The sequence below is a fragment of the Staurois parvus genome, unplaced genomic scaffold, assembly GCF_062004578.1.
Source record: "Staurois parvus isolate SC_StPar_1 unplaced genomic scaffold, SC_StPar_1.0 ptg000108l, whole genome shotgun sequence".
Taxonomy (NCBI): Eukaryota; Metazoa; Chordata; class Amphibia; order Anura; family Ranidae; genus Staurois; species Staurois parvus.
The window spans coordinates 4,174,955-4,202,500 of NW_028317904.1; the positions used below are offsets into that span (position 1 = coordinate 4,174,955).

The window sequence follows — 27,546 nt, forward strand, 5'->3', positions numbered from 1 at the left end:
CCTCAAGTTCATCCTGGGTACCTTTCCAAACAATAATAATGTCATCAATGTACCTCCTATATAGTGCCATCTCTGGCCATCTATCATACATTCCTCTTCCCATTTAGCCATCACCAGAACAGGCAACACTAGGGGCATATTTAGCTCCGATAGCTACACCCTTACACTGTTGAAGAAAAGTGTTTTTGTACCAGAAAAAAAATCTTCTTGTGATCCTAGTTTACTGACTTTTTATGGTATTGATAAAATTGATCAACATTGGAGAGGAATAGACGTTAAAGGATTAGGCCTGACTCTGCGAACACTGCGGTTTTGTGTGCAATGCATCAGTGTGAACCGGTAACCTGGGAATGGGGTCAGATATGCTTTACCTTAGCAGGGACCTCTACTCCATTGTCTGAGCTATCTGTCAGGGTGTCGCTGCTGTCTACAGGTTTGTATTCTAAGCCTGATTCTGTCAATGAGGCTTCCAGTTCGCTCTCATCTGACATGCTCAGAATCTTGTAGGCCTCTTCACTAGAGTACCTGTCGGACATTTTGGCCACTAACTTTATAGATACCTTGTGCATCTCATGGGAAAAAAGAGCCCCTGGCTGTCATGGACTGCTTGAACCGCTACAAAAAAAATGTACCTGCTAGTGCTAGCAGAGATCAGGTCTGATTTTGCTAACCCTGCAGTTTTGTGTGCAATGTATCAAGTGACAGTGATCTACTGACATTGCACTTGCTGGGGGAGAAAGGAGGGGTTAAGTGGCAGGTTCCAGGCCTGATCCTGCTAACGCTGTGTTTTTGGGGACACTATACTATTGTGAACGCTGGTATAGTGCTGATCTGATCAAAGATACTAATCTGTTCAGACACTATACTAGCAGTGGAGGTTTATTGTGTATGTGAGCATGTTCCTGGCAATCAAAGGGTTAAATGTCATGACTGATGTAGTGGCAGGCAATCTGATGCTATATGGGACACTAATACTATCTGAAGTCACCTGTGACACTAATACAGTAATCAGTAATAAAAAAAAAATAATTGTACACTGGTGATCAGGGGGTTAAATGTGACGCATCAGTGCTTTTACTGTCTCAGTGTAGTGCTTTGGCTCACATGTATCTGCTTTCTTCTCTCTGGAATGGAATGTGCTCCAGGGAGAGAAGATTGCATCATTTCCTGTTCCTAAACTACCAAAAAAGTCTCCCAGTGCAACATCCTAATGAAAACAAGTAAAAAGAAGCCGGACAATAAGTACAGCTAAAATGGATTTTTTGGGCACCGTAAGACCACACAATAAGATACATACAACCATTTGACAGAGTATGTGACTCTTTTATAAGACTCATATTACAAACAGCCCCAAAAAGGGGGCCAGAAAAAGGACATAAATAAAAAAGTGCCTCCCTTGCACTTTGTAATTATTTATGTCCTTTTTCTGGCCCCCTTTTTGGGGCTATGTTTGTAATATGAGTCTTATAGAGAGTATATGACTCGTTAAATGGTTGTATGTATTTTTTGTGGTCTCTTACTGTGCCCAAAAAATCCATTATTTTTACCATACTTATTGTCCGGCCTCTTTTTTCTCTTTTCTTGTGCCTGTGTAATGTAAACACAGGCACAGGAAAATCTGTCATAGGGCACTGATCACTCAGCAGATCCAGGTCGAACATCACTGGCCTGAATCTGCTGACTGATCAATGCTGCATCAAATCACAGCACCACCAGGTCGGTGGGCTCCCGCAAACATGGCGGAAGCACAGATCAAGTTTATATACATGATTTTGCACAGGGAGACCGCCCTGTAGCAGTAAACCTGTTATAGGGCAGAGCTTAACTGGGTAACTGAACTTGAGCAGTTCTGCAAAGAGTGGACAAATATTGCAAAGTCTAAACGTGCAATGTTAGTAGTGGCATATCACAAACTGACTAAAGGGCTGTAATTAAAGCAAATGGTGGTTCAACAAAATACTGACACAAGGGGGTGATCCTTTTTCCAACTCAGCGATTCTGTTTTTGAATTTTTTTTGGTCTTATAACCTTCACTTGGATGGTAAAAGTAAATACAGCTGGATAAAACAAAACACTGTCTTCATTTCAGGTTGCAAAGCAACAAAATGTGATTTTAAAAGAGTGACTCTTTTCTATACTCACTGTATTGTGGGAGAGGGGCGTTTGCATTAAAAAAGGTTTTTTTTTTTTTTTTAAATTGCATTTGAAAATCCACTGTGCAAATATCGTGTGACGTGAATTTCAAAACCCACCATTTTATTAGTTAGGGCTTCTGCTATATATATAAAAAAAGTTTGGGGGTTCTAATTTTCTAGCAAAAAATATAGTTTACATGTAAACAAGTGTCAGATAGAGGCCTGGAGGTTAAGTGCTTAAATTGGAAATATAGTCAAATACTAAGCCTAAACCTATTCCCATCCTAAATCAATTCTAACTACTCTGTAAAGGCGAGAAGTCTATACTTGCCTATGCCGAGGGTGATCTGGTTTAGTCACACGATCTCTCCAGTGAAGAGATTTCCTAGCAACGGCTGCAGAGATTTGGGGATTTCCTGGCAAGAGGATGCATAGCCTATGTGGTGACCTCATCCACGCCACGGGCTTGTTATGGTGACCTGATCATGTGACTGGACCAGAGCAGCCTCAGACTAGGCAAGTATACATATCTTTGCTCTCACAGGATAGAATAAACATAGAATGGGGGTGCAAGTAGGTATGGGCTTCATTAGTATTTGAATGGAATTCCACTTTAATCAGAGTCGAGAATCGCTGTGAAGTGGGAGGGTCCTGGCAGTAGGGCAGAGACTGAAAATGCTACATATGTCCTGTGTACAATGATGACTTTTTTTGAGCATGTATAGCACACCCAAAGTCTGGAACTAGTTCACCACTTGCCCTCCAGAGGATTTACCCCCCCCTTCCTGACCAGGTAATTTATTGGAATACGGCACTGCCTTACTTTGACAATTGCGTGGTCATACAACGCTGTACACAAATGAAATGCATGTATTTTTTTCCCCACATATAGAGCTTTCTGTGCTATTTGATCACCTCTGCATTTTTTATTTTTTGTGCTACAAACAAAAACCTGAATTTTGGAAAAAAAAAAAAAAAAAAAAAAAAAAAAACTTTGCTATAAAACGTCCAATAAAAAAAAAATCAAATGTCTTCATAAAATTTATGCCAAAATGTATTCTGCTATGTCTTTCCTATATAAAAAGTCCCAATAATTGTATATTAATTGGTTTACGTGAAAGTTATAGCGTATACAAATGGCGGTATATATCCTGGAATTTTTATTTTATACTAGTAATAGCGTCGATCAGCGACTTATAGCGGGACTGCGGGGGGCATTCTGCCACTGGGTGGGAACTAACTGCTACTGACATCCCCAGTGACACTAATACAACGATCAATGCTAATAAAACGCGCTGACACTGGGCACGAAGGGTTTAACATCTTGGGCGATCAAAGGGTTAACAGTGTGTGTGTTTTACTTGGAAGAAATGCTGCTTTGTATTGCTCTGCTGTGCAGATAGATTCAAGGCAGCACATCCATGCTGACTGGAGAGACCTGTGTTGTTTACCAACAGGTCTCTCCCCGTCAGCTTTGCCGATCACCGAGTGCCGAACGGGACCCGGTGATCGACATCCCCAGCCTCCAATATGGAAATGCAAATCACGTACACATGTGATTTTGCGCAGCCGTGCTGCCCTGTAGAAGTGCTTCTACTATAGGGTGGATAGCAAGTGGTTAAAAAAATTTTCATTTATAGAGCACTCTCCCAATATTCCTCCACACAAAATAGTATGCACTGCAGGTGTGGAAGAAGGAAATATTAGCACTCCAATTTCTACAAGTCACTGTATGCATATCAAGCTTAAAGTTTAACCCTTGCCCGGCCTATAGTAAAAAGGTCTTGATAACGCCCTATGGGAGGGGCGAAACGCGTTGACGCATTCCGGTCCACACTCCATGCGCCTGACGTCATTTCCGGTGAGTGGAACGCACGCTGAGCGGTGCGTTCCAGCAGCCATCTTGGTTCACTGTTTGGTCTAAGAGGAGTTCTGTCTTTGTTCCATTGTGGATGTGAGAGTCCTGGAAAGAAAAGTTTGTATATCTGCTGGAACTGAAGCCTGTTATACATAATAAACATGCCTTTAGCAAGTGTTTAACATGTGAGTGGCCTTAATCTCCATTTGGTAAAAGTTACTATTGTGTGACAATATTATGCTATGTGAGTTTTTTTCTTTTGGTTGGATGGTGGAGTCTATTCGGAGGGTGAAGATTTTCCCTAGCGTGGCACCAAAGAGGGTTTAGGATCCCTAAAAATTCCTTAAAGGTCTTTTACTCACCAAGTTCTGGTGAGTGTATTCGATGTTGGTGTGTGCACTGGTGGAAGGTGAAAGTATTTTCTGAAGAAAAGAAGTTGGCACTTTTATTTTTATTTGCATTTTTACTTCTACAATTCAATTATGTCTTCAGCACATGGACTTTTGGGCGTTTTTGTTTAATATTAAGGGGAAACACGAATAATTTATGCACTTATTTTATATGATTTATTATACTGATTAATGATCTAAATTTGCGCTGTATATTTATATAGTAAAATGATGGCCAGGCAGGACGTTCATCGATCCGGGTGGACATAATGATCTCTTTTCTTGACCCCAAAAATGTCATGGTGGTACAGATATCCCCCAATTTACCCCTTTTTGGAGAGTAGACAGTCTGAGGTATTGGGCAAGAAGCATGAAGAATTTTTTGAAGTCTTTTTGTCATGTGAAAAAATTTAAAAAAAACAAAAACAAAAAAAAAAAAAACACACACACTGTGACCAAAGTAACTTTGTACTACTCTTGGGAAGTGATCAGTATTTTTTTTTTTTTTTACTTATTATTATACAGTATTTATAAAGTACTTATCGCAATGAATTTAATTAATCTGGTCTATATAACTCTGGCGACCGTATTTAAAAAAAAAAAGATTTAGTTTTAATTTCTTCATTTTCCACAAAATTACAAAAAAAAAGAAAAAAAAAAAACACCTCTCCATGCCACCTCTTATCAAATACCTCAGACTATATACTTTCCAAAAAGGGGTAATTTGGAGGGGCTATCTGTACCTCCCTGACATATTTGGTGCCAAGAAATAAGATATACCATCAGTACACCAGAATTGATCGATTTTCAGATATATACAATAGATTGTGGACTCTAACTTTCCTACAGACTAAATAATATACACTGATTTTGGTTATTTTCAAAGAAATGTAGCAGTATACATTCTGGCCTAAATTTATTTCAAAATTTTATAACAGAAATGAAGAAAAACTTCAGAAGTGCGACAGTGCTGCAAGCCAAAAATTGGCCTGGGCAGGAAGGGGGTAAAAAGTGCCCTGTGTTGAAGTGGTTAACTAAACTGACCTAACTTTTTTTTCATCCCTTCTGCCACAAATGCAAAAAAAGGTTTTACATTTTTATTTACCATATTTCTTTGTTTGGTGAAATTTCCTGCACTGAGTTTTAGGCCTAGGCTTGGCCCTGCTGCTTCCTGGATCACTATGTCACAACTAACCCTTGAAGCAGTTTTAGCAAGCTACATTTTGTGCACATACACACAAATGCTGTGGAGCACTGCAGTGCTTGTCCACTAGAAGCTGGTGGCATTTGTGAACTTGTGGAGAGTTTCACTTTAAAGTTAAAAGGTAGCGCTTTTAGAAACTTGCTGATATCTCCGAAGGGCAGTTTTTTTAATAGGAAAACCCAAATACAATTTAGGTAATTACCTTAACAGGCTAATCTCAACTGGTGATATTTCCCCCAAAAGTAATTTGTTCAGTTTTACCCCATATATACAGAAACTCACTTCTGCTGGATCCTCTATCATGTAAAATGAATTCAACGTACAAAATGCAAACCACAGTTGGATAAAGCCAGGATTTCTGAAAATGATCCACTGTGTCAGCCGTCAACCAAAGCTTGAGAGCTGACTAACACACGTGTGGTGCGGACAGAAGCTCAGGTTTCACAGCTAATTCCTACAGTAGTTCAGCGGTTCATGTCAGGTTTACATCAGGTTCAGGACAGGATTAGCTCAGGATTTTATCCTGTTCACACATTTGGCTTTAGAAACAGTTCCCATAGAAGTCAATAGCCTGTAATCTGCACCTGAAGGCACTGCTCAGAAATCATACATGACTTTTTCAACCGCACTGAATCCACACCGTCTGTGCATCAATCATATCTGAACAGGCACCATAGGAAGCAATGTTTTTTCACATCATGCGGATTTGGATGCAGTTCAAACCGCATCCAATCCGCATATGTGTGAACTGGCAGTAAAGAGTAAGATAAAAACTCCTTCCTAATAATTAGTATAATGTGCCTGTGCCCTATGTTTTGCTAATAAAAAAAAAAAAAAAATTTAGAAAGTTTACTGGTGCAGTAACCAAGTGTGTGGAATAATCTGCAGGCTCACAAGAGCCTTTGCACCATTGCCACACACACTGTGCATGCTACCCTACTTCAATGTAAGTAAGCTGTGTGCAGTTTAATGTGAAATACCTTTTTGTACAGCTGGGATGGGGCGGGTCACATGCTCTGTGATGTCACCTCAGCTTTTTCTGGTACTCCGCCCAGGCATTGTACAGAGAATTGACAGTCAAGGATTTGATCCGCCCCAAGGGATTGACTGTCACCATGCTCAGTATTCAGGTTTTTACAGTGATTATAATCTTCCTGTGATAAGAATCTGGTCTATGATCAATCAGGTCTTGCTCAGCTAAGAATACTCTAACGCGAGCTGGATGTTGAAAAGCTGTTTCCTGGCTAACTGCTGTTAGAACCAGCATTTGAATATCAACATTATAGAGCATTCTTAGTTGATCAGGAGCTGAATAATCACAGTCCATACAGACCAGGAGCACAGCGATAGCCAGCAAAAGATTCTGTAAAGCAGACAGGAACTGTCAATCAAGGATTTGATCGAACTACCAATGCCTCAGGGCAGATCAAATCCTTGACAGTGTCAATCCACTTTTCACAGCCTGGGGGGGGCTGAAAAAGCAAAAGGCAACGTAGTAGGACATTGACCCGCTGCAGCTTAGCCCCATCCCTGACCTGGCCATGCTGCCGAGAGGGAAAAAAAAAATTACATTGACTGCCACATTTTAAGTAAAAACAAAAATAAACAAGCGTTAACGGATTCCCGACCGCCCTATAGCAGAACTACTGCTACAGGGCTGCACAAAATAATGTATATATACACATGTGATTTTGTATATCCAGGCAGGGGGCGCACGTGCCGCCCTGACCGCACCACCATTGGCAGCTTAAGCTGTCAATCACTGGGTCCTGTCCAGAGATTCCCCGCTGGCACCCAAGGAACAGAGACAGAGGAGAGGTCTGTATGTAAACAATACAGATCTCTCCCGTCAGCTCCAGCATGCTACTTTGTATTGCTCTGCATAGCAGAGCAATAGAAAGCAGCAGGCTTACACAGTAAAGCATACACAGACAAAACAGTAAAACAGCACAGTTAACCTTTTGATCGCCCCATATATTAACCCCTATCTGCTCAGTGACAGTTAGTGCTTTTGTTAGAACTGATCACTGTATTAGTGTCAGTAGGAATGTCAGTGGCAGTTAGTCAGTCCCCAACCCCCCCCGTGTCAGAATGCCTGCCACAGTCCCGCTATGAGTCGCTGATCACCGCCATTACTAATAAATTCCAATATATATACGGCACCATTTGTAGACGCTATAACTTTCATATATGTATTGGGATTTTTATTTTTTTTTTGCAAAAGCATGTACAATACAGTTTGGCCTAAATTTATGATGAAATTTGATTTTACTGGATATGTTTTATAGCAAAAAAGTCAAAAATATTGATGTGACTTTTCCCCCCCAAAATTGTTGACTTTTTTGGTTTATAGCTCAAAAAATAAAAATGCACAGGTGATCAAATACCACTAAAAGAAAGCTTTATTTGTGGGAAAAAAAACACAAATTTAATTTGGGTGCAGCGTTGCATGACCAATCATCAGTTAACATAATGCAGTGCCATATCGGAAAAAAATGGCCTGGTCAGAAAGGGGGGGGGGGGGGGTTAAATCCTCTGGAGGTCAAGTGGTTAATCCAACATTAAATAATTTTCAAAATTTTCAATGTAAATCAGTGACTGCTAGTGTGCTCGGGGCACACTGGCGGGATTTAGAATCATTTTAATATAAATTTGGATGAAATGTCCTTTAATTGCCCTACCAACCAAAAACACAAAAATCATGAGTAACATTAAAATGGTTTTATTTGAAAGGCCATAAAAAAGGAAATAAAATAACGTAAGCAATTTTACACAAGTTAGGTGATGACCATCACAATTTGTAAAACATACCCACCTACGAGGAAACAAAAATGCAACTGTTGTACAGCTTAATTGCTTCTCAACTTCATAGTTAATTACGGATGGGAAATCCCAAGTCATATGCACAAGTGAAACATTTACGTGGATGTGGCTCTTAGATACACGCAAAGAAGCGTAACTACGGAAGAAGAGTTCAAATGAAGACGTTTTTCTCAGATGGGTCACTCCATAGGAGGCTCCATAACATAACCATTTTCTGTGGATAAATATCCGTCTCCAGACTGCATGGATTCTTGGTCTAAGTACATGTCTTGACTGGTCTCTTCTGCGGGAGGTTCTTGAATTAAACCATTATCAGGAACTCGCTCTTCTCGCTTTTCACTGCGGTCACCCCGGTCTCTATCCCGCTTGTGATCTCGATCCCTCTCTCTGTCTCGATCCCTCCTCCTATCTCTGTCTCTATCTCTATCCTTATCCCTATCCCGCTCTCTATGGCTACGTCTCCTGTCTCGATCCCGGTCTCTCTCTTTATCCCTGTCCTTATCCCTTTCCCGGTCTCTTTCACGGTCCCTACCCTTTTCTTCTGGTTCTGGCTTGACCTCTGTTCCATCTAAGACGCCATCACCCACTTGCACTTCTTCAAGATTAACCTCAGCATTTTCTGGAGCTTCCCCTTCTGTTCGCTCTTCCTTCTTTTCCCTGTCACGGTCCCTGTCACGCTTGCGGTCTCTACTGCGGCTCCTGCGCTTGCGGTCTCTGTCTTTGTCCTTGTCCTTATCTTTGTCCTTATCCTTGTCCTTGTCCTTATCCTTATCCTTGTCCTTGTCTCTACTCCTTTCTCTGCTACGCTTCCTATCGTCCTTTTCACGGCTTCGGGATCTCCTCCTGCGCTCTCTGGAGCGGCTCCTCCTCCTCTCTCGCTCCTTGTCTCGGTCACGGCTGCGATCTCGGCGGTCTCTCTCTCTCTCTCGATCGCGGTCCCTAATAAATTGCACAAATGAATTTCAGATTACATTTTAGATTAAATAAATAAATAAATATCAGTGTTCTAAATAATTCCTAAGACAACAAAAGACTCACGAAAGATGGGCTTCACATGTAGCTATTACCACAAAGGATCAAGCATACAACAGCCTATTGCGAAATAATGGAATGCACATTTGATACACCTGCTTTGCACGCACCACAACATGTGGTAGTGTATTATGTGCATTGGGGTGTGCGGTGTTGACAATTAGGGATGCACCGATCATGATATCGGTATCGATACCAAGTATATTCATGAGTACTCGTGAAAATGCTCCCAATACCCGAAACCTATACTATGTGGTGCAATATCTGAAGCCAGAAAAAATTAATGGGAAAAAACTGCACTACAAAGAATGGCATGTGATTTGAACAGGAATGCAGGGTCATTCCTGTCTGAATTCTATGCGGTTTCTTCACTGCTCCTGTGTGGGCTCAGGCTGATCATAGCCTGAGTTCACAGAGGAGCCCTGCACTGATCCCAACCCGTCACACAACTAAAAGCCGCAGGTCTGGGGTGCTGGAAAGGCCAAAGAAAAAAAAAACCACAAAGTGGTAATGGCTTCCTCTGCTTTATTGAGGAGAAATCGCTGGTGACCTAAAAATATGGGAACGTATAAATATGCATTCTTGTTATCTAGAGAGGCCAAAAACCTTCCCTTATGAAGAGAGAACAGGTTGAACAGATGCCATTTTGAACTTTTGGGAAATATCAAAGGCAATGAGATTCTTTAGGTTCAAAATGGGAAGAAAACTAAGTTGAAGTACAGAATTTGACACAAGTATGACAAATAAAGGCATTAACGCCTGTGTTTAACACCACTTAGTCTAATTCAATTCGTTCACAAGCCTCTGAGCTGACTTTTGCAAGTTATGAAGCCCTCAAACTATAGGAGAAAAATTCCAGCTGGCTGGAATTAGAGATGGCTGAAAACTCAAGAGGTTTCAAAACAGTAGCAGAAAGACAGCTTAGCCAGAGATGTGCAGTTGTCACAAAGCAAGTTAGCCCTCTCAAATTTTAGACTGCAGACAGAACATTCTGCAGAAGAGGACTGAATGGGTTCACCAGCATCCCCCTGGTGACCTACCCTCTTATATAGACACTGCCAAACATAACAAGAAAAGTTCAAAATGAACCAGCCACTGCTATGCTCCGTTTACTGCCATACCCATTTCCCTTTCCCCAATGGGGTAGTCGCAGAACCCAGCTTGGGTAAAAGATAAGCCCCACAACCTTAGGGAATGACAGGCCAGTCAGACTGCAAGACAAAGCTTGAAAAAGTGACCTCTACTTGGGTACATTGTATTAGCAGCACCAAAGCGAACCACTGATTAACAATTGCTATAAAACATGCAACAATGCATTGGGAACACTCACCTTTCATCATATCGGGATGTATCATCTCTACCAGAATGCCGTATGTTGACATCAGCTCCACCGCGTCTAGTGCCTCCCAGACCACCGCCTTAAGAGGGAAAAAAAAAAAAAAAAAAAAAGAAAAAAATCTAAAAATCAGTAAATGTGAAAACTGAATTCAGATGATAAATTTTCTTTTTTTTTTTTACACGCCATGTATTTCCTAGTTGCATATTTAAATTTTTCTTCATTCTAGGCTTTTTACATTTTGTCATAACCACTTCAGTCCAAGCACATGCATACACAGTACAGACCAGAGCCAATTTCTACATCTCTGCTTCAGGGCAGTTTATTTTCGTGATAACTCTTTACACGCAAAAATATGAAAACATAAATTTTTTTAAAAATGATCAGAGTACATGGTGCACAACCAGGGAGGAGTGTGGCAGCAAAGGGTTTAACAGGAGATCATCCAGGTACTCCAGACAACGAATCCCCAGAGCACAAAGTGAAAGGGACACACACATACAATTTAGGATGGGGAATTAGGCATCCATAATCCCCCCCCAGCAGGATCCAATGACTGACCATGGAAATTTACACCAAGAACATTTGAACCTTTAGGAGCAAAATTCAGAGTCTTCAGACAGCAATAAGCAGTTTAAAGTGACAGTAAACTTGTAAAATACAAAATCCGCTGCCATGCAGGGTTTTTATAACAGAAGAGACCATAGAAATCTCTTCTGTCAAATCTCCCCCCTGCCTGTCAGCAGGTAATGTGATATAAGCTACACCTGCGCAGTTCAGTCCACATTTATGTCCAGCTGTGCATGCTCCGGTGAAGACTCCCGTGCGCATATGCGGGAGTGATGTCACCACTGCTTGGCCATTCAAGCGGCCGAAGATTCTGACCCAAAGGAAGACTGGGTGAAGGCGATGTGCCGGAGAGCCATGACAGTGCTGCGCTGAAGGGTTCTGTTTGTAGGCAAGTCTGTCATAATGAAGTGCATTATTTTATATCAGGCATCACTAAATGGCAGGCCGGGGTCCAGATGTAGACCAAGTCACTATCCCATCCAGACCCATGCGGTCTCAGCCATTTAGGAGCCTTTTCTTCCCCCAGCTGTCTCGCGGTCATCCTCACAGAGCTGACAGCTCAAGGCAGGACAATTCTGGATGGAGGGCGGGAGCTGCCCGAAGTTAACAAGCTGGTGGATGGTTGCTAGGATGAAGTGCAGTCTTAGCAATCAATCACTGTCTGAGGACAGTACTGTTGGGGGGTGGAAGTGTGAGATCACTACTGTGAAAGGGGTGGAGGGGGGTGATAAGGGGGAGCGGAGGACCCTCATCAAGAGGGGATCTTGCTGTGAACAAGGAGGGGAATGATGTGCAGTGGGGATTGAGGACACCGATGTAAAAACAGGCTCAGATCTGTACATGTGCATTTGGTGCACACATCGTGGGTAAGTCAGCCCATTCATTTTAATGGGTTAAAATATCTGAGAAACACAAAGAAGTCCGACTTTTTTCAAAATTGCACCACAGCAACACATGGTGTGACGCACACGAAAATACACCACAGGGGCCTACATGAGATTCGGACTTCTGACGTATGAAAATTTTACTGCCTGGACCTCAGTGAATTTGAATTAAATACCCTTGTTTTATATGGTAAAAGTAAAAGTTTAAAAGCACGAAGGCAGGAGGCAAACTGCAAAATGCCAGTTTGTGGGCCCTCCAAATGACACTGGACACAGGCACCCTAGAACTTCTGGGACCCAAAAGGCCAACATTTCTTCTTGGTTGGTTTGGAGGACCGGGTCTTCATACGAAAAATTTTTAGTCTTAGATTTGGCATTGGAGGATGAAAAAGCTATTAATCTCAGAATAGAACTCCTACTGGTAGGTGCACAATCCTCTTTCTGAGGTAGCAAAGGACCCAACAATCTATTACTTATCCAAAGAAGGACCAAACAGGTCCCTCAAAAGATCACCCTGCTTAAGGAGCTTCTTTCAATGAAGAGCAGTTGACCAGCTTTTAAGAAAAGACAACAGACCCTGGAAAACTGACCAAGTGCATCCACCAAGCTGTTCATGCAATGAAGTCCAAATGTTGACAGAGGCACCCATTAGGATAAAACTAAGATTTCAGGCCATGTGTTTAGTCTAGACAGCCATTGTCTGGCAGAATGTCACAGAAGCACCTGCATGTTGCATGGCAAAGCCCACCAAAGAAAAGGGCTTTAGAGAGGGCCTATAACCAATTATCTACAGGGCCCTTGAATCTTCCAACAGGGTCCAGGTAAGACCAGAAAGGGCAAGCTCTGCCACAGCAACCACACAGTTTCATAGGAAGTGTTCCCTAATAGGATATTGTTGAGCAAAGCATTTCAGAAGTAAAAATTTCTGCGTGAAACCAGTCCCCATACAGGATAGTTACTATCAGCAAGTGGACATGTAAAGCTGGTTTAAGCAGTTTAAGAGAGCCCATGCTGGACACCCTAGAGTTAGAATCTAGAATCTCTAATTTCATATGCATACAGTTGTCAAAATAAGGGCATGGATTGTTTTCCTTCCTCAGAAGGAGAATAATCAACGGCAAGGTAACGAGCTTGGGTCAAGGATAAAAACAGATGATTAAGGAGGGGAAGTTGAAGGGGCACAACTGTGATCTGGCTATATATGTCCTTGATAAGGCCAGATAATTCTGCCCATGAAGTCTGACATTGTGGCAGAGAATTCCTCTGTGGACACAAAAGTGGAAGCTGGTGTGGCAGAAAAGTTCAGCAGAAGAGTCAGATTAGGGGCAACGATCAGACTAAAGAGTCACAAGGCCCTAACTGGACAACTACTACAAGATATAACAAAAAAAAAAAAAAAAAGAAGCTGAGCCAACGAGCCCATCCGACCCTTTCCTTCTGCTTGAGATCCTAAATGCTTGTAAATACTGTCCCCAAAAGGGGTAATCACGACCTCTGCAGCTGTGGAGGGAGCAGAAAGTACATTGGTGCCAATCACTTACATGCCGCAGTAAAAACCAGGTAATGCAGTATAATCACTATACTATATCACCAGGAGACAACCCAGACATGTCACTGGTCCAATTTCCTGTGCACAAAAAAAAAAAATAAATAAATAAAGGGCCCAGCGTGCAGCAACTTACCATTCCGCGGCACAGGTATAGTAAGTACATGGGTTGCACAGGCGCCACAAGGGGGAAGCACCATTTCAGGCTAACAATAAGTGTCATAAATCGCCCCAATTTTAAAAGCAACCCTACCCTCATCCACAACCAGAAAAGTGGCCAGTGGCCCACACACTTTGAGGAACAAAAAAAAAAAAAAAAAAGAGCACCCTAGGCTGTCTGTTTAAAGGGCTTCCTCCCTGTGCTCATCACTGGAATTTTGTAGGCACAATTAAACGGGGACACCCCTCATCCTGGTTATCTGGAAGTGGGAGGGGTTAAACACACACAAACATATATTTTTTGTCTATGTCAAATTACCAGAAGGCAGCTGCATATAACCCAGTGTCAAGGTCCTGTGTCTTGTACTGTGTCACCCATGGACACAACTGGTTATATGCACCATTCATATCTATGAAGCCACAGGTATATGCTACTTGTGTAAAGTGGTGCATGCTCATGTCATAGAATTTTTATTATATAAACACACACACACACAATTTTAGATTTTTTCAGGTATTGAACAAAACATATTCAAAGTATAGTTATATAATGGATATGGGCCTAAAGTGCACACTCTCTGGTTTAATTTGAGGGTATGTTCATCCAAATTGGAGGAAGGCTTTAGGAATTACAGCTCTTAACAGTAGCCATCCCCCCTTTTTCAAGGGACCAAAAGTAGTTGGACAATTGAATCAAAAGCTATTTCATGGCCAGGTGTGGGCTACTCTATTATTTCTTCATCAATTAAGCAGATCAAAGGTTTGGAGATGATTCTAAGTGTGGTATTTGCATTTGGAATCTATTGCTGTGAACCTACATCATGCGTTCAAAGGAGCTGTCCATGCAAGTGAAACAGGCCATTGTAAGGCTTAAAAAATGAAACCAATCCATCAGAGAGTTAGCAGCAACATTAGGAGTGGCCAAATCAACAGTTTGGTACATTCTGAGGAAAGAACACACTGGTGAGCTCAGCAGCATAAAAAAAAAGCATGGACGTCCACGGAAGACAACAGTGGTGGATGATCACAGGATCCTCTCTATGGTAAAGAAAAACCCATTCACAACATCCAGGCAAGTGAAGGACACTCTCCAGGAGGTGGGTATATCATTGTCAAAGTCTACAATCAGACTTCATGAGAGCAAATACAAAGGGTTAACCGCAAGGTGCAAACCATTCATAAGCCTAAATTAGAAAAGCCAGATTAGACTTTGCCAAAAAACATCTAAAAAGCCACACCAGTTCTGGTAAAGTTTTCTTTGGACAGAAAAAACTAAGATTAATCTGTACCAGAATGATGGGGAAAAAAAAGGTGTGTAGAAGTCTTGGAACAGTTCATGATCCAAAGTACACAACGTCATCTGTAAAACATGGTGGAGGCAGTGTGATGGCATGGGCATGCATGGCTTCCAGTGACACTGGGTCATTGGTGTTTATTGATCATGTGACAGAAGACAGAAGCAGCCGGATGAATTCTGCAGTGTTTAGAGATATACGGTCAGCCCAGATTCAGCTAAATGCAGCAAAGTTTAATGGACACACACAGTACAGATGGACAATGATTCAAAAACACACAGAAAAAGCAACCCAGGAGCTTTTGAAGGAAAAGAAGTGGAATATTCTGCAACGGCCAAGTCAATCACCTGATCTCAACCCAATTGAGCAAGCATTTCACTTGCTGAAGGCAAAACCAAAGGCAGGAAGACCCACAAACAAACAACTGAAGACAGCTGCAGTTAGAGCCTGGCAAAGAATCAAAAAGGAGGAAACCCAGTCGTCGGTAATGTCCATGGCTTCCACACTTCAGGCAGTCATTGCCAGTAAAGGATTCTCTACAAAATATTACAAATAAACATTTATGATTATATTCAATTGTCCAATTACTTTTGGTCCCTTCAAAAAGGGGGGGTGGCTACTCTTAAGAGCTGTAATTTCTAAATCCTTGCTCCAATTTGGATGTACATACACTCAGATTAAACCTGAGAGTGTGGAATTTCAGCCCATATCCATTATACAACTATAGCTTGATTATGTTTTGGTAAATACCTGAAAAAAATAAAAAAAAATAAAAAAAAAAGCCTAAAATTGTGCCTGTGTCCAAATATATATAAAAAAATATTATATAACACACACACACACGGACACTGGCACAATTGTAGGTTTTTGTTTCAGGTATTTACCAAAACATATTCAAGCTATAGTTATATAATGAATATGAGCTGAAAGCGCACACTGTCAGGTTTAATTTGAGGGTATGTACATCCAAATTGGAGGAAGGGTTTAGAAATTACAGCTCTTAAGAGTAGCCAACCCCCTTTTTCAAGGGACCAAAAGTAATTGGACAAATTAATATAGTCATAAATAAAATGTTCATTTTTAATATTTTGTTGAGAATCCTTTACTGGCAATGACTGCATGAAGTCTGGAACCCATGGACATTGCCAAAGACTGGGTTTCCTCCTTTCTGATGCTTTGCCAGGATCTAACTGCAGCTGTCTTCAGTTGTTTGTGGGTCTTTCTGCCTTTAGTTTTGCCTTCAGTAAGTGAAATGCATGCTCAATTGGGTTGACATCAGGTGACTATTGAATATTCCACTTCTTTTTCTTCAAAAGCTCCTGGGTTGCTTTTGCAGTGTGTTTTGGATCATTGTCCATCTGTACTGTGAAGCGCCGTCCAATCAACCTTGCTACATTTGCCTGAATCTGGGCTGACAGTATATCTCTAAACACTGCAGAATTCGTCTGGCTGCTTCTGTCACATGATCAATAAGCACCAATGACCCAGTGCCACTGGAAGCCATGCATACCCATACCATCACACTGCCCCCACCATGTTTTACAGATGACGTTGTGTACTTTGGATCATGAGCTGTTCCAAGCCTTTTTCGCACTTTCTTCCCATCATTCTGGTACAGATTAATCTTAGTTTCATCTGTCCAAAGAATGCTTTTCCAGAACTGGTCTGGCTTTTTTAGATGTTTGTTGGCAAAGTTTAATCTGGCTTTTCTATTCTTCAGGTTTAGGAATGGTTTGCACCTTGTGGTGAACCCTCTATTTGCTCTCGTGAAGTCTTCTCTTGATTGTAGACTTTGACAATGATACGCTCACCTCCTGGAGAGTCCTTCACGTGTGGATGTTGTGAATGGGTTTTTCTTTACCATAGAGAGGATCCTGTGATCATTCATCACTGTTGTCTTCTGTTGACATCCATGCCTTTTTATGTTGCTGAGCTCACCAGTGTGTTCTTCTTTCCTCAGAATGTACCAGTTGATTTGGCCACTCTTAACGTTGCTGCTCTCTGATGGATTTGTTTCGTTTTTGAAGCCTTACAATGGCCTGCGTCACTTGCATGGACAGCTCCTTTGAATGCATGATGTAGGTTCACAGCAATAAATTCCAAATACCACACTTAAAAATAACTCCAGACCCTTTGCCTGCTTAATTGCTGAAAAAAATAACGGAGTAGCCCATACCTGGCCATGAAACAGCTTTTGATTCAGTTGTCCAATTACTTTTGGTCCCTTGAAAAAAGGGGGGATGGCTACTCTTAAGAGCTGTAATTCCTAAAGCCTTCCTCCAATTTGGATGTACATAACCTCAAATTAAACCTGAGAGTGCGCACTTTCAGTCTATATTTATTAAATAACTGTAGCTTGAATATGTTTTGTTCAATACCTGAAAAATTCTAAAATTGTGCCTGTGTCCAAATATATATGGACCTAACTGTATATATATATTTATTCTTTTTCCACATAAATTACATACAACGCTTTCCACTTACCAAGTCTACGAGGGCGCCAGCCTTTTACAGTACGACCTCTCTCAACATCAACCAGCACACGCCTTCCATCAATTTTCTTTCCATCTGCATGCTTGTATGCCGCTGTAAATACATCATTTCCAGAAGGGCAGAACAAAAACAGTTAGACGAGGTGAACATCATTATTCCCCCCTCCCATAAGCTTATCCTTTCACATAAAACAAAACAGCATACTGAATAATGCAGGACATCAAGCAGCTGCTTCTCCGTGTTGATCACAGGAGTCTTCTGAAGCTAGCAATAGTACCCCTTCAGAACACAGTGTCAAAGAACAGCAAATGCTCTTTACACAGATTAAACTACAGTTGGACTTTTCTAAAAAAAACAAAAAAAAAACCTCTGCAAGTAAGCAGAGTGAAACTCAAGATATACACTATAGCTAGTTCATGAATATGCAGTACAGAGGAGCATTACTGTTATCAAAAACCTTGAACTCCATAACTATTCCCACTTCCCTGAATGTTACCCACTGCAACTCAGCTGAAAAGGAGAAAAAACAGGTTATGTAAAATTTTGTTTATCCTGTTCAGGTGTTACACACCTAATTTGTGTCTACTTTTACAGTGTAAATAATTACTACTGTAGGTCTAAATATTTGAGAAAATTAAAATTGTGAAAACCATAGTTTAGTACTTTTCTCTGTGTGCTGAAGACCCTAAGAATTAAGTGTACATATGTGTGAGAGTGGGGTATGTCAAAAGTTTACAAGTCCTCTATCACACAAAGGTAGTGAAAAGCTATAAGTAAAATACAGCATAGAAGCACTAGACAGAACCACTAAAATAATAAAAAAAAGTTACCTGGTGAAGCTACTTACAAAATTTCTCAAATTACCGCCTCAAATTCAACGAATTTCGTGACGATATCTTGGAAAAAGGAGGTCTGAATCTTGGAAGATTTTGTAAAGTGCAGATGCATTTCTTATAGCCGAGAAATGCTTACCTGTCTCGGCTGCTCTAGGGCATTCCACAGCTTTGCATTTGGTGTACAGCTGAACACTGCAGAGCATCACAGGCTGCCTGCTAACAGTGGCCAAGTCACACAGGCTCCACTGGGCGTTTACCAACTTGCTTCTGCAATTACCTGGCTTTATCTGACACTTTGGCATTGTCCATAAAAGGGCCTTCATTGGAAATAATTAGCCATAATTTTGAGGAGATTCTCGGATGTGGCTCATACTGGTCAGGAGTGAAAACTCCTGTCAATATACCTTTAAAACATTCTGTATATGGGTGGCAATTTGTTTACAATATTGTTTGACTACACTTCATGAAGTTACAGCTAGATACCTGTTATGAATTACCAAGTCACCAAGACAGGATACTGCAAATGGATTTGCAATTATATATGGGTCAGGCATCTCAAATATTTGCTTTGTTAACAGGCCATCCACCAGAATTGGCTAGATGCAAATACTGTTCGGCTGTATTCTTACCAAAAATTAGCTCACAGACCTGAATGGCCACATTAAAAGCATAACTAAAAAGTTAAAATCACAAAGCTTACAAGCAGGCAGGATATTTATTGCAGAAGAAATATGCAATGCCTCCTTTGCAATAAAACAAACATACTGCCTGCTTGCAGTCTTCTGTGGCATGTACGAGGTACACAGCTCAGTTTACTTCGCTGGCATGGTATGTGTGCCAGGGTTTCTGACTGCTGTGCAAGTCTTACATCATCCTTTGCCAGTCAAGATATCCAAAGACTGGCATCCGGATGAAGCCAAGAATTAGGCACGGGACCCTTTCACGTTATTGGAGAGACGGTGTATTGTGACTTTAGTATATATATTTTATGCACAGGCTGCGTGTGTAGTAAATATATATTTCCCCATGCATAGATGCATTCCCATACATTTCCATTTTCAACAATACCCACATGGTGAGCAGGACTGTTTAACACACAGCTGAGAAAAAAGGACTTAAAGTGCCATAAATTACAACATGCATATAGCCATACGAATATTACCCGATAGGTATCTGACCCCATAAAGAAGGCTTTAAATTTCTGGATGATATACTGGTAAAGGACACTTGTGCTCTAGGTATATAAAATTTCCATGTCATTCTGATTAATAACCTCCTTGGTACCGGCCACATGCCCGCATAAATGCAGCCTCTTGGCAGGTGGGCCTTAACACCAAGAGGCCGCAAGTATGCGTACACAAAGATAAATAGACCTCTGCAGAAAGCGCATGTCCTGTGCACTCCTGGCACAGTTACCGGCGGCTAACAGAAAGCTCACAACTTCTACTTGCGATCACATGATCAGAAACCCCTACCTGCCTCCCAGCATCTTAAAGTTCCAGGAGGCACCAGAGGAAAGGGGTATGTGACCTGGAACAGAGTTACAGAGTCCTAACACCAGCTGCACACCTGTTTGGGGTCAACCAATCAGCCAGATAACTAGCATGTTTAGGGAAAAGGTAAAAAAAAAAAAAAAAAAAATTAAATTGCTAGGCAGAAAGATGATAAAAAAAAACAAACACAAAAAAAAAAAACAACAACAACACAAACAATGCTGCTTTCCTTAACGAAGAAACCAAATATTTTTATTTGCTGGGAATCAAACTAGACAGAGCTTTACCTTGCCAAGGGCTCAACTATAAAAAGAAAAAATGAAGTAACCTTAAAGTGACATTAAAAACAATATCCTTATTCTCCAAAAAAAGATTTGCTACACGTCCACTACTTAATTGCCTTCCTTTTCATGATAAGTTTCCAAATGTTTTTTTTTTTTGCCTATGTCCATGAGCTTCCTACATCCTCCGTGAGCTCCCAAACCTCTCCTTTCCTCACGTTTTTTTGGAATGAGCAGTGCACGTTAGTTGCAGTCATGGGCTCAATGCAAACTACAAATCTCCTAGTTCAAAGTTTCTAGCCCATCTTTGGAGAAAGCAAGAGGGTAGCTATGTACCTATATATAATGGGATTATGAAGAAGGAACATAGCTGCCGTCTAACAGGTTTATATATAGCATTTCAAGGAGGCTGAGAGCAAAAGGTACTTTTTGAGTCAGGAACAAATACCAAATGGAATTTTTTAAACCTGCAGTTTAGTGTCACTTTAATCCATTTATAAAGATAGGACTACTAAAACCGGGAATAAACCAGAGAAAAAAGAAAAAAAAAAAAAAAAAAAATAACACACTGATTCATACTCTCAAATTGCAAGAGGTGCAGACAACACAATGAGGGGTTACAGGCATTCTTTTCTGCCCACCATGGGTTTAAGATAATACAATTTTTTTTTGTGTGCCCAAAATATAAGGATAGCCATAAATGGCCAGGGTAAGCACACTGTACGATTAATCAATCGGGCCGTCAAACTGATTAATAGCCCTGTTGATAACCATAAGTGAACAGTATAACACAATTTCCAAAATAGAAAACAAGTGAATAGCTAATTTTTCCCTTGTGTGTGGGGAAAATGGAACAAAGCTTTCACATTATGCGCATGCCACTAGCACCTGTCGACCAAAGTTACAGTTTTCAGTGGCATGCAGCTTATTTGATGACAGGAAGAGATCCCGTATATGAGATATCTAGCTGTCTGCCCACCCTAAGAGGTTTCAACTTAGAAAACCCATTTCAATACCACAGCCTTTTTCATTTCACAAACCTACTTCCCACACCTACCCCTCTCCATCCAAGCAGTCTTCAGCTTCTTCCTTTTATTAAGCGAAGATTTACCATTGCTGGCTGGCGATTCGTTAACTGCCTTATTTGATTGAAGCATCATGCGCCAGAGAGAAGGCGAAAGGATGACTCCACTTGCTGTGGCTTACCTGGGCCCTAGTAGCTCACCTTGCACAGCCTTACCAGCTGTATTATCTATGGCTGATAACCAGCAACGTAATTACTCAAAAAAGAATACTATCCCTAAAATCTCTCAAATTGCTAGGAATGAGAAAAAGCTATGGTAAGAGTTGAATGTATTTTAAATATCTATAAAAAAGGTAAATGGAACACACTACACTAATTTATACAGTTTTCCTTCTAAAGAAAAGCAAGCACACAACTATCTTCTAAGTCTACTAAAAGATGTGCTATATTTTAACTATTAACTGAAGTTACCTACTTCTCATTACGCTGTTCCTTATGCAAACTGGAGTGGTTTTTTCCAGCTTCCCCCTTCCCCAGCATACTATCAACGTAATATCACTGTATTCTATATCCACTCCAAAATTATCAATCCGCATAGTGACCCATGCCAAACAAAACACTTGCTGCATTATATAGCTTAGGGGGAAATTATGCTATGCTGTAGAAAATACTTTTATTTTTAATTCTCGAAATCGGGAAATTGTAAAACCTGTAATTTTGGCAGCTATTACAAACAGATTGCTTTGTAAATCAAAGTCAAATGTGTTATGTACATAAATCTAAATGAGGAATGGAAGCTGTCCCGTCAATTCCTTTTTACACATATATGCTACATGCTCATCTTTTTTCTTTCTACACTACTCAGCAAGTTGCAGACCTGGAATAAGCATCTATATTAGGCATTTAGATGGCTATTATTAATATGCCTGTTCCAGGTCAGCAACTTCCTATACAGTAAAGGATGAGGAAGGTTCAAGAACATGCAACTGGCTGCTGCCCTCTTTGACCTTTCACTAAAATATTGCCTTTTTACAGCAATAAGTATTTGTGTAATTATTCTATTTAACCAAGGCTTGCAAAACTTATTTTCTTTTATGAAATCCACCTGAAATTTAGTTTCAAATATCCCATTATGACCCAGATATATTTTAGCCTTTGATGGCTGCTCTTTAATATCTCTCATGGACTCCAATTAGATGTAATTTTACTTTTCATGCTGGATCTTGCATAGTTTAACATAAATGAGTAAACAGAGCAAGTCAGCTTTGTAATGAAAGATTCAAGTGGGTGAATTTGATAACCCAAAGTATAGATGTAAGAGTCCACATAAAATAAAAGGCTGGCAATGATTTAGCAAAAAAGAAAAAAGAAAAAAAAAAAAACCTCAAGGGCTGCCTGCATATTTGCAGCAGATTCCAGTTTCCAAACACTGCCCAAATGCTGGACACTTTTGTAACGGCAAAGTTTCAACACTTACTAGCTTTGAAAGTGTACCTACTGCCATAAATTGCTACTGATATCTCACTGGCCAATAGGAAAACTTCAACACTGCACAACTAAGAAGTGGCAAAGCTTTGCCAAATCAAAAACAGACCTTTGGGTATAGTGTGGGAACTTAAAGCTGCTCTAGGTATGCGCTTAGGTCTGGGTGTTTGTACTTGATAACAGTCTACAGGTTTTTTTGGGTTTTTTTTTTTTTGGTTAAGGTGACAATCAAATTGAGGTCAAAACTCAGCATCAGTTTTGGGTAGACTGAGTGTATGCGTTACTAATTTACATTGGTAAAATGTAAGTAAACCAATCATAAGAGGAACAAGGAGCTAACACTGCAGAATGTCTGGTGCAAATGCTAGTTGTCTAGCCCTAATTCAGTCTTTCTCCAGAAACAAGTATGAAGATCAGGAAAGTCCAAAGTCCTCACATGCATACTTATTCCAGACCAGCAATTCAAAACTCTGAAGCAAGAGTGACCCCATTACAGTCAAACAACCAGCATTTTCAAGAAGGTTATCCTCCATGTTTTTCTCATGACGGGTGCTTTAAATTACTGCAGAGCTCTAAGTAATTGAGTGAGAAAGTTATTTATGAAAACAACTATACCTAAGAACATTGTTGTTTGTGAAGATTCAGTCCAGCTTTAAGGAGAAACCTGTGCTGAAAAGAATTTGCAGGTTGCAACTGCTGAACTGTCTTCAAAATTCTAGTTACCTAGCAGGGAGATGTAATAAATTTAGTATCAAAATACTGACCTGATAAAAAAATAAGACGACTAAGAGTTCTGCCTTTCCTTGCAGCATGCATCTCAGAGGTTTTTTAAACCAGAGTGCAAGGCAACTACTATTTTCAGAAGATGAGGAACTGCAGCCTACACATTTTTCTCAGCACAGGACACCTTCAGGCCTCGTTCACACCATATGTGCAGAAAAACTGACGCGCAGATTTCACTTGCAGAGACACCAGTTTTCATGCATGTTTCAATAGGTTTTATACATAGCGTGGAAACCTGTGCAGAAAAAAATCTGCTCGTGATACTAGTGTTGTGGTGCGAACAGGGCACATAGAGAACAACTGTTTTTGTTGTAACCTTGCAGAGCTGGTGCAGAAAAAAACGGACCTCTCTACACCATGGTGTGAACGAGCCCTCAAATGTATCTGCATAGTGGAGTTCTAGAACATATTTTGTCAGTGAACCTGTGGTTACTCCAAACTTCCAATAGGGTCAGCAGAAAACTTCAATCTAATCTAAAACTTTAAAATAAGTTATTTAAAGCAAATGTTACCTAGGTGGTCTAGAGAATCTTTAGCAGTTTCCTTTACCCTTACAATTCCTATACTGCCTAAATTGCTTATTACTACTGATTGTAGTTAACGATCATAAGAAAAGTTTCAATTAATCTGTTAATTAGACCACCATAAAATCTAAGTGGTAAATGATGCACCTTTAGCCATGTACCCTTGCCCATACCCTTTAAAAATAATGTTCATGCTAATATTGTCACCTACAGCCCCTACCAATTATTAACTAGTACAGTATTTAGGCTAGTGATGCTTGTGTAGTGGAAGGATATTGTCTGCTGCACCTAAAAAGGCTGGACTGCTGCCTAAATTGCTGCCCTGTGTCTTGTGTGTAAATGCTGCAAAGTCTTACCCATCATACAAACCCTTATACCAACCATACAATGAGATGTTGTAAAGGGGAGCATTAGCATCAGCTGCAAGCCAGCAGTGGCAATTGCCATCACAATGGTGGCTGCAGTGGCAATAAGAACACAAAATTAATACACCCCACTCACATTACACTTTGTACAGTTTTTTGTTATTTTAAAGAAAACATTTTTTTTATTTAAAAAAAGCAAATTGATGGGCAACAGTGAACTACGGGTACAGATTATAAATTCAAACAAACAAGTGGAGTTGCTGAATATACATATATTTAAAAAAAAAAATAAAAAAAAAAATGGTCCCAAGAACTCAAATTTAGTGTTAAAATTAAAATTCAAAGGGCGTAGGATGTATAAAACACATCAAGGAAGAGTTTATACTTCTGAAAGCATTTAACTTGGAATTTATAATCTACATATTGTTGCCCATCATATTCAGCCCACGTGTAAGGACCCAAATTACAGTAATCCCAGATTACCTTTCAGTTTACAGCTGATGCAAACTGAGAACTGCAAAAAGGCATTTCTTCTAAAGGCTTTAGTACAACAAAAAGTACCTAATACATGAGGGAGAAAAAAAATCCAAGCAGTAGAAAAACAGTAAGTTTTCAGATTTTTATTATCCTGCCTCCTTCGGGAAAGGAATAAAACTCCATACAAACCTATGTGTTGAAAATGAAACACCACAGCTTATATAAATTTAATACATGCAGTGAAAGTGACTGTCTTTATTCTGTGTGTGTACTGAACAGACTCAATGGGGTTGATTTACTAAAAGTGGAGTGTGAAAAATCTGGTGAAGCTGTGCATGGTAGCCAATCAGCTTCTAACTTCAGCTTCTTCAGTTAAGCTTTGAAAAAAAAACAAAAAAACAAAAAAAAAAACAAAACAAAAAACTTGGAAGCAGATTGGTTTCCATTCATAGCTGCAACAGATTTAGCACTTTCCAGTTTTATTAAATCAACTTCAATGGATTGAACGCAGCTATGGGATTAATGGAATTTGGGTACCCACTTCAACACAATAACTTACCTTCTGGAACCAGCCCCTTAGGGCATTTTAAACATTTATAGACTTAGCATTAAATAGTGTACAAATTACTATTAAAAAGAAACTTACAGTGCATATCACGCTCATGTTCATATTCAATGAAGGCATAACCACGAGGCTTCCCAGAACGCTTGTTATACACCATGTGAATCTTTGGAGAAAAAAATTATTTTACTAGTTATAACCTGTAGGAGGGCTCATAAAGACAGGCTATTAAAGGATTACTGCACTTGTCATGTTGTTTAGATACCTTTTGGTATAATAGGAAACTGATCCCAAGCTTCCAGACATTTTTCTGAGGGCAATTATTACAAACTGCTGTCCTAACATAAATGGCACCTGCCTGCCATGCTGAGTCACCAGCATAATTCCGGAGTTACGTTACTATCTGTCCTCAGCAAAAGAGACCCAAGACTGCCATGCCTTAAAACAAGTACCATCACACGTTCTCGGTAGCAGTTCCATTTTTTGTACTCATAATTCCTCCAAGTTATAGGCTAAAGTGGGGTATAGACTGATCAAAACTCGTTCAGCTAAGCAGGGACCCACCAAATTTTGATGTGTGTGGAAAAACTTTTACTGCAACCTCCAGTGTTTTGCTACAGGAAAGGCTTCATTCAGCCGTTTGCTACACATATGCGTTAATTTAATCCATGGCACTACACAAACAATGTGCTGTAGGGTTTTATATTTTACAATGCTCATCACCACAGATTGTGATGTTCATTCTATGCATCATACTGCTCCAGTGTGTATCCTACTTTACATTCAATGTGCAACAGTGCATTTGTATACACTAGTGTTGAGTGCATGTAGTACCACTATCTTATGTCCCCAATCCAAGTCACCAAGCACTGGATTGCATTCATCACCATAGTAATTTTTCCTAGAAAAGGCAAATCAACAAATTCCACTTTGAATTTACACTATTGCTAGTATGTTTAAGCGTACCATGGATTTACAAACTGCAAATTAAGTCTTTTAAATATTGAAAAAACCATGCATTAAATAAAAATTTGAAACCAGAACAAAACTAGGTCTCTACATACCCGTTTAATAGGTCCATAAACTTCAAACTCTCTTCGTAGTTTAGATTCAGTTGTGTCATAGTTCTAGAGAAAAAAAAAAAAACAACACTCTTCAAGTTTATTAACAGAAACTACTATTCAAGCTCTCAAACTTTAAGCCAAAGTTTTTAAGCTTAGATACAGTAAGGAATGGTTAGGGCTTGATCATTAGCAGTTGGGGGCGGTAAAACCCTGAGATTGAGCCACGCTTTTATCACCTACAATTGTTACCTCTTTTAGCTGCAGTCAGTGACCAGGAAGTGTACTGTGACAGGAATTATTATAACCCGTTGCTTTCGATGGGTGCCACTGCCCAGCAAATGTGACTCAATCAAGTGAATGTGACTGGACTGTAAGCATCCTGCAACCACATATAATGCTTGTCAAGGCCACTGGAAAATTACAAATAGTATGTTTCTCCACTGACTAGACATGTTTACATGTGTGCAAAAGCACATTCTCACTTGGTATCTAGGCTGAAAACATGCTGTAAGATGACCAACCTGTTTCAAGTTTGCCTGCAAATTTAAGATTTCATAGACATGAGTTACCCATAAACAATTTGGGCTCATTCACACCATACCTGCTTGAAAACTGAAGCGCAGATTTCACTTGCAGAGACATCAGTTTTCATGCACTTCAGTGAGTTTTATACACCTTGCAGATTCCTAAGAAAGTTGTTGTGCTCTTGCAGAACGTGTGCAGAAAAACTGACATTTCTACACCATGGTGTGAACGAGTACTTAACCAAAGATTCAAAGTAAAAAGTGACAACTTTAAAGGAGGAACTAAACCTTCCTCTCCCTTTCAGCCAATGAAGCAGCCATCTTAGCCTGTTTGATCTGAAACTACCACCATGGTGCTGCACATGTGATCAGTTATGACACTACCCATTTCATGGTTTGACAGT

General features: G+C 40.2%; 1 protein-coding gene across 1 annotated transcript in view; it reads right to left on the reverse strand.

Moving 5' to 3' along the window:
* Nucleotides 1–8,292: 8,292 nt before the first annotated feature.
* The window catches only part of SNRNP70 (small nuclear ribonucleoprotein U1 subunit 70), a 45,501-nt gene continuing 26,247 nt past the window's right edge, over nucleotides 8,293–27,546 (reverse strand). Inside the window, exons 6-10 of the mRNA XM_089671608.1 lie at nucleotides 26,619–26,681; nucleotides 25,639–25,720; nucleotides 17,716–17,817; nucleotides 10,772–10,859; nucleotides 8,293–9,348 (exon numbers count right to left, since the gene is read on the reverse strand). Of these exons, the coding sequence (XP_089527734.1) occupies nucleotides 8,589–9,348; nucleotides 10,772–10,859; nucleotides 17,716–17,817; nucleotides 25,639–25,720; nucleotides 26,619–26,681 (1,095 nt within the window). The 3' untranslated portion in view covers nucleotides 8,293–8,588. The remainder of the gene's footprint in view (nucleotides 9,349–10,771; nucleotides 10,860–17,715; nucleotides 17,818–25,638; nucleotides 25,721–26,618; nucleotides 26,682–27,546) is intronic.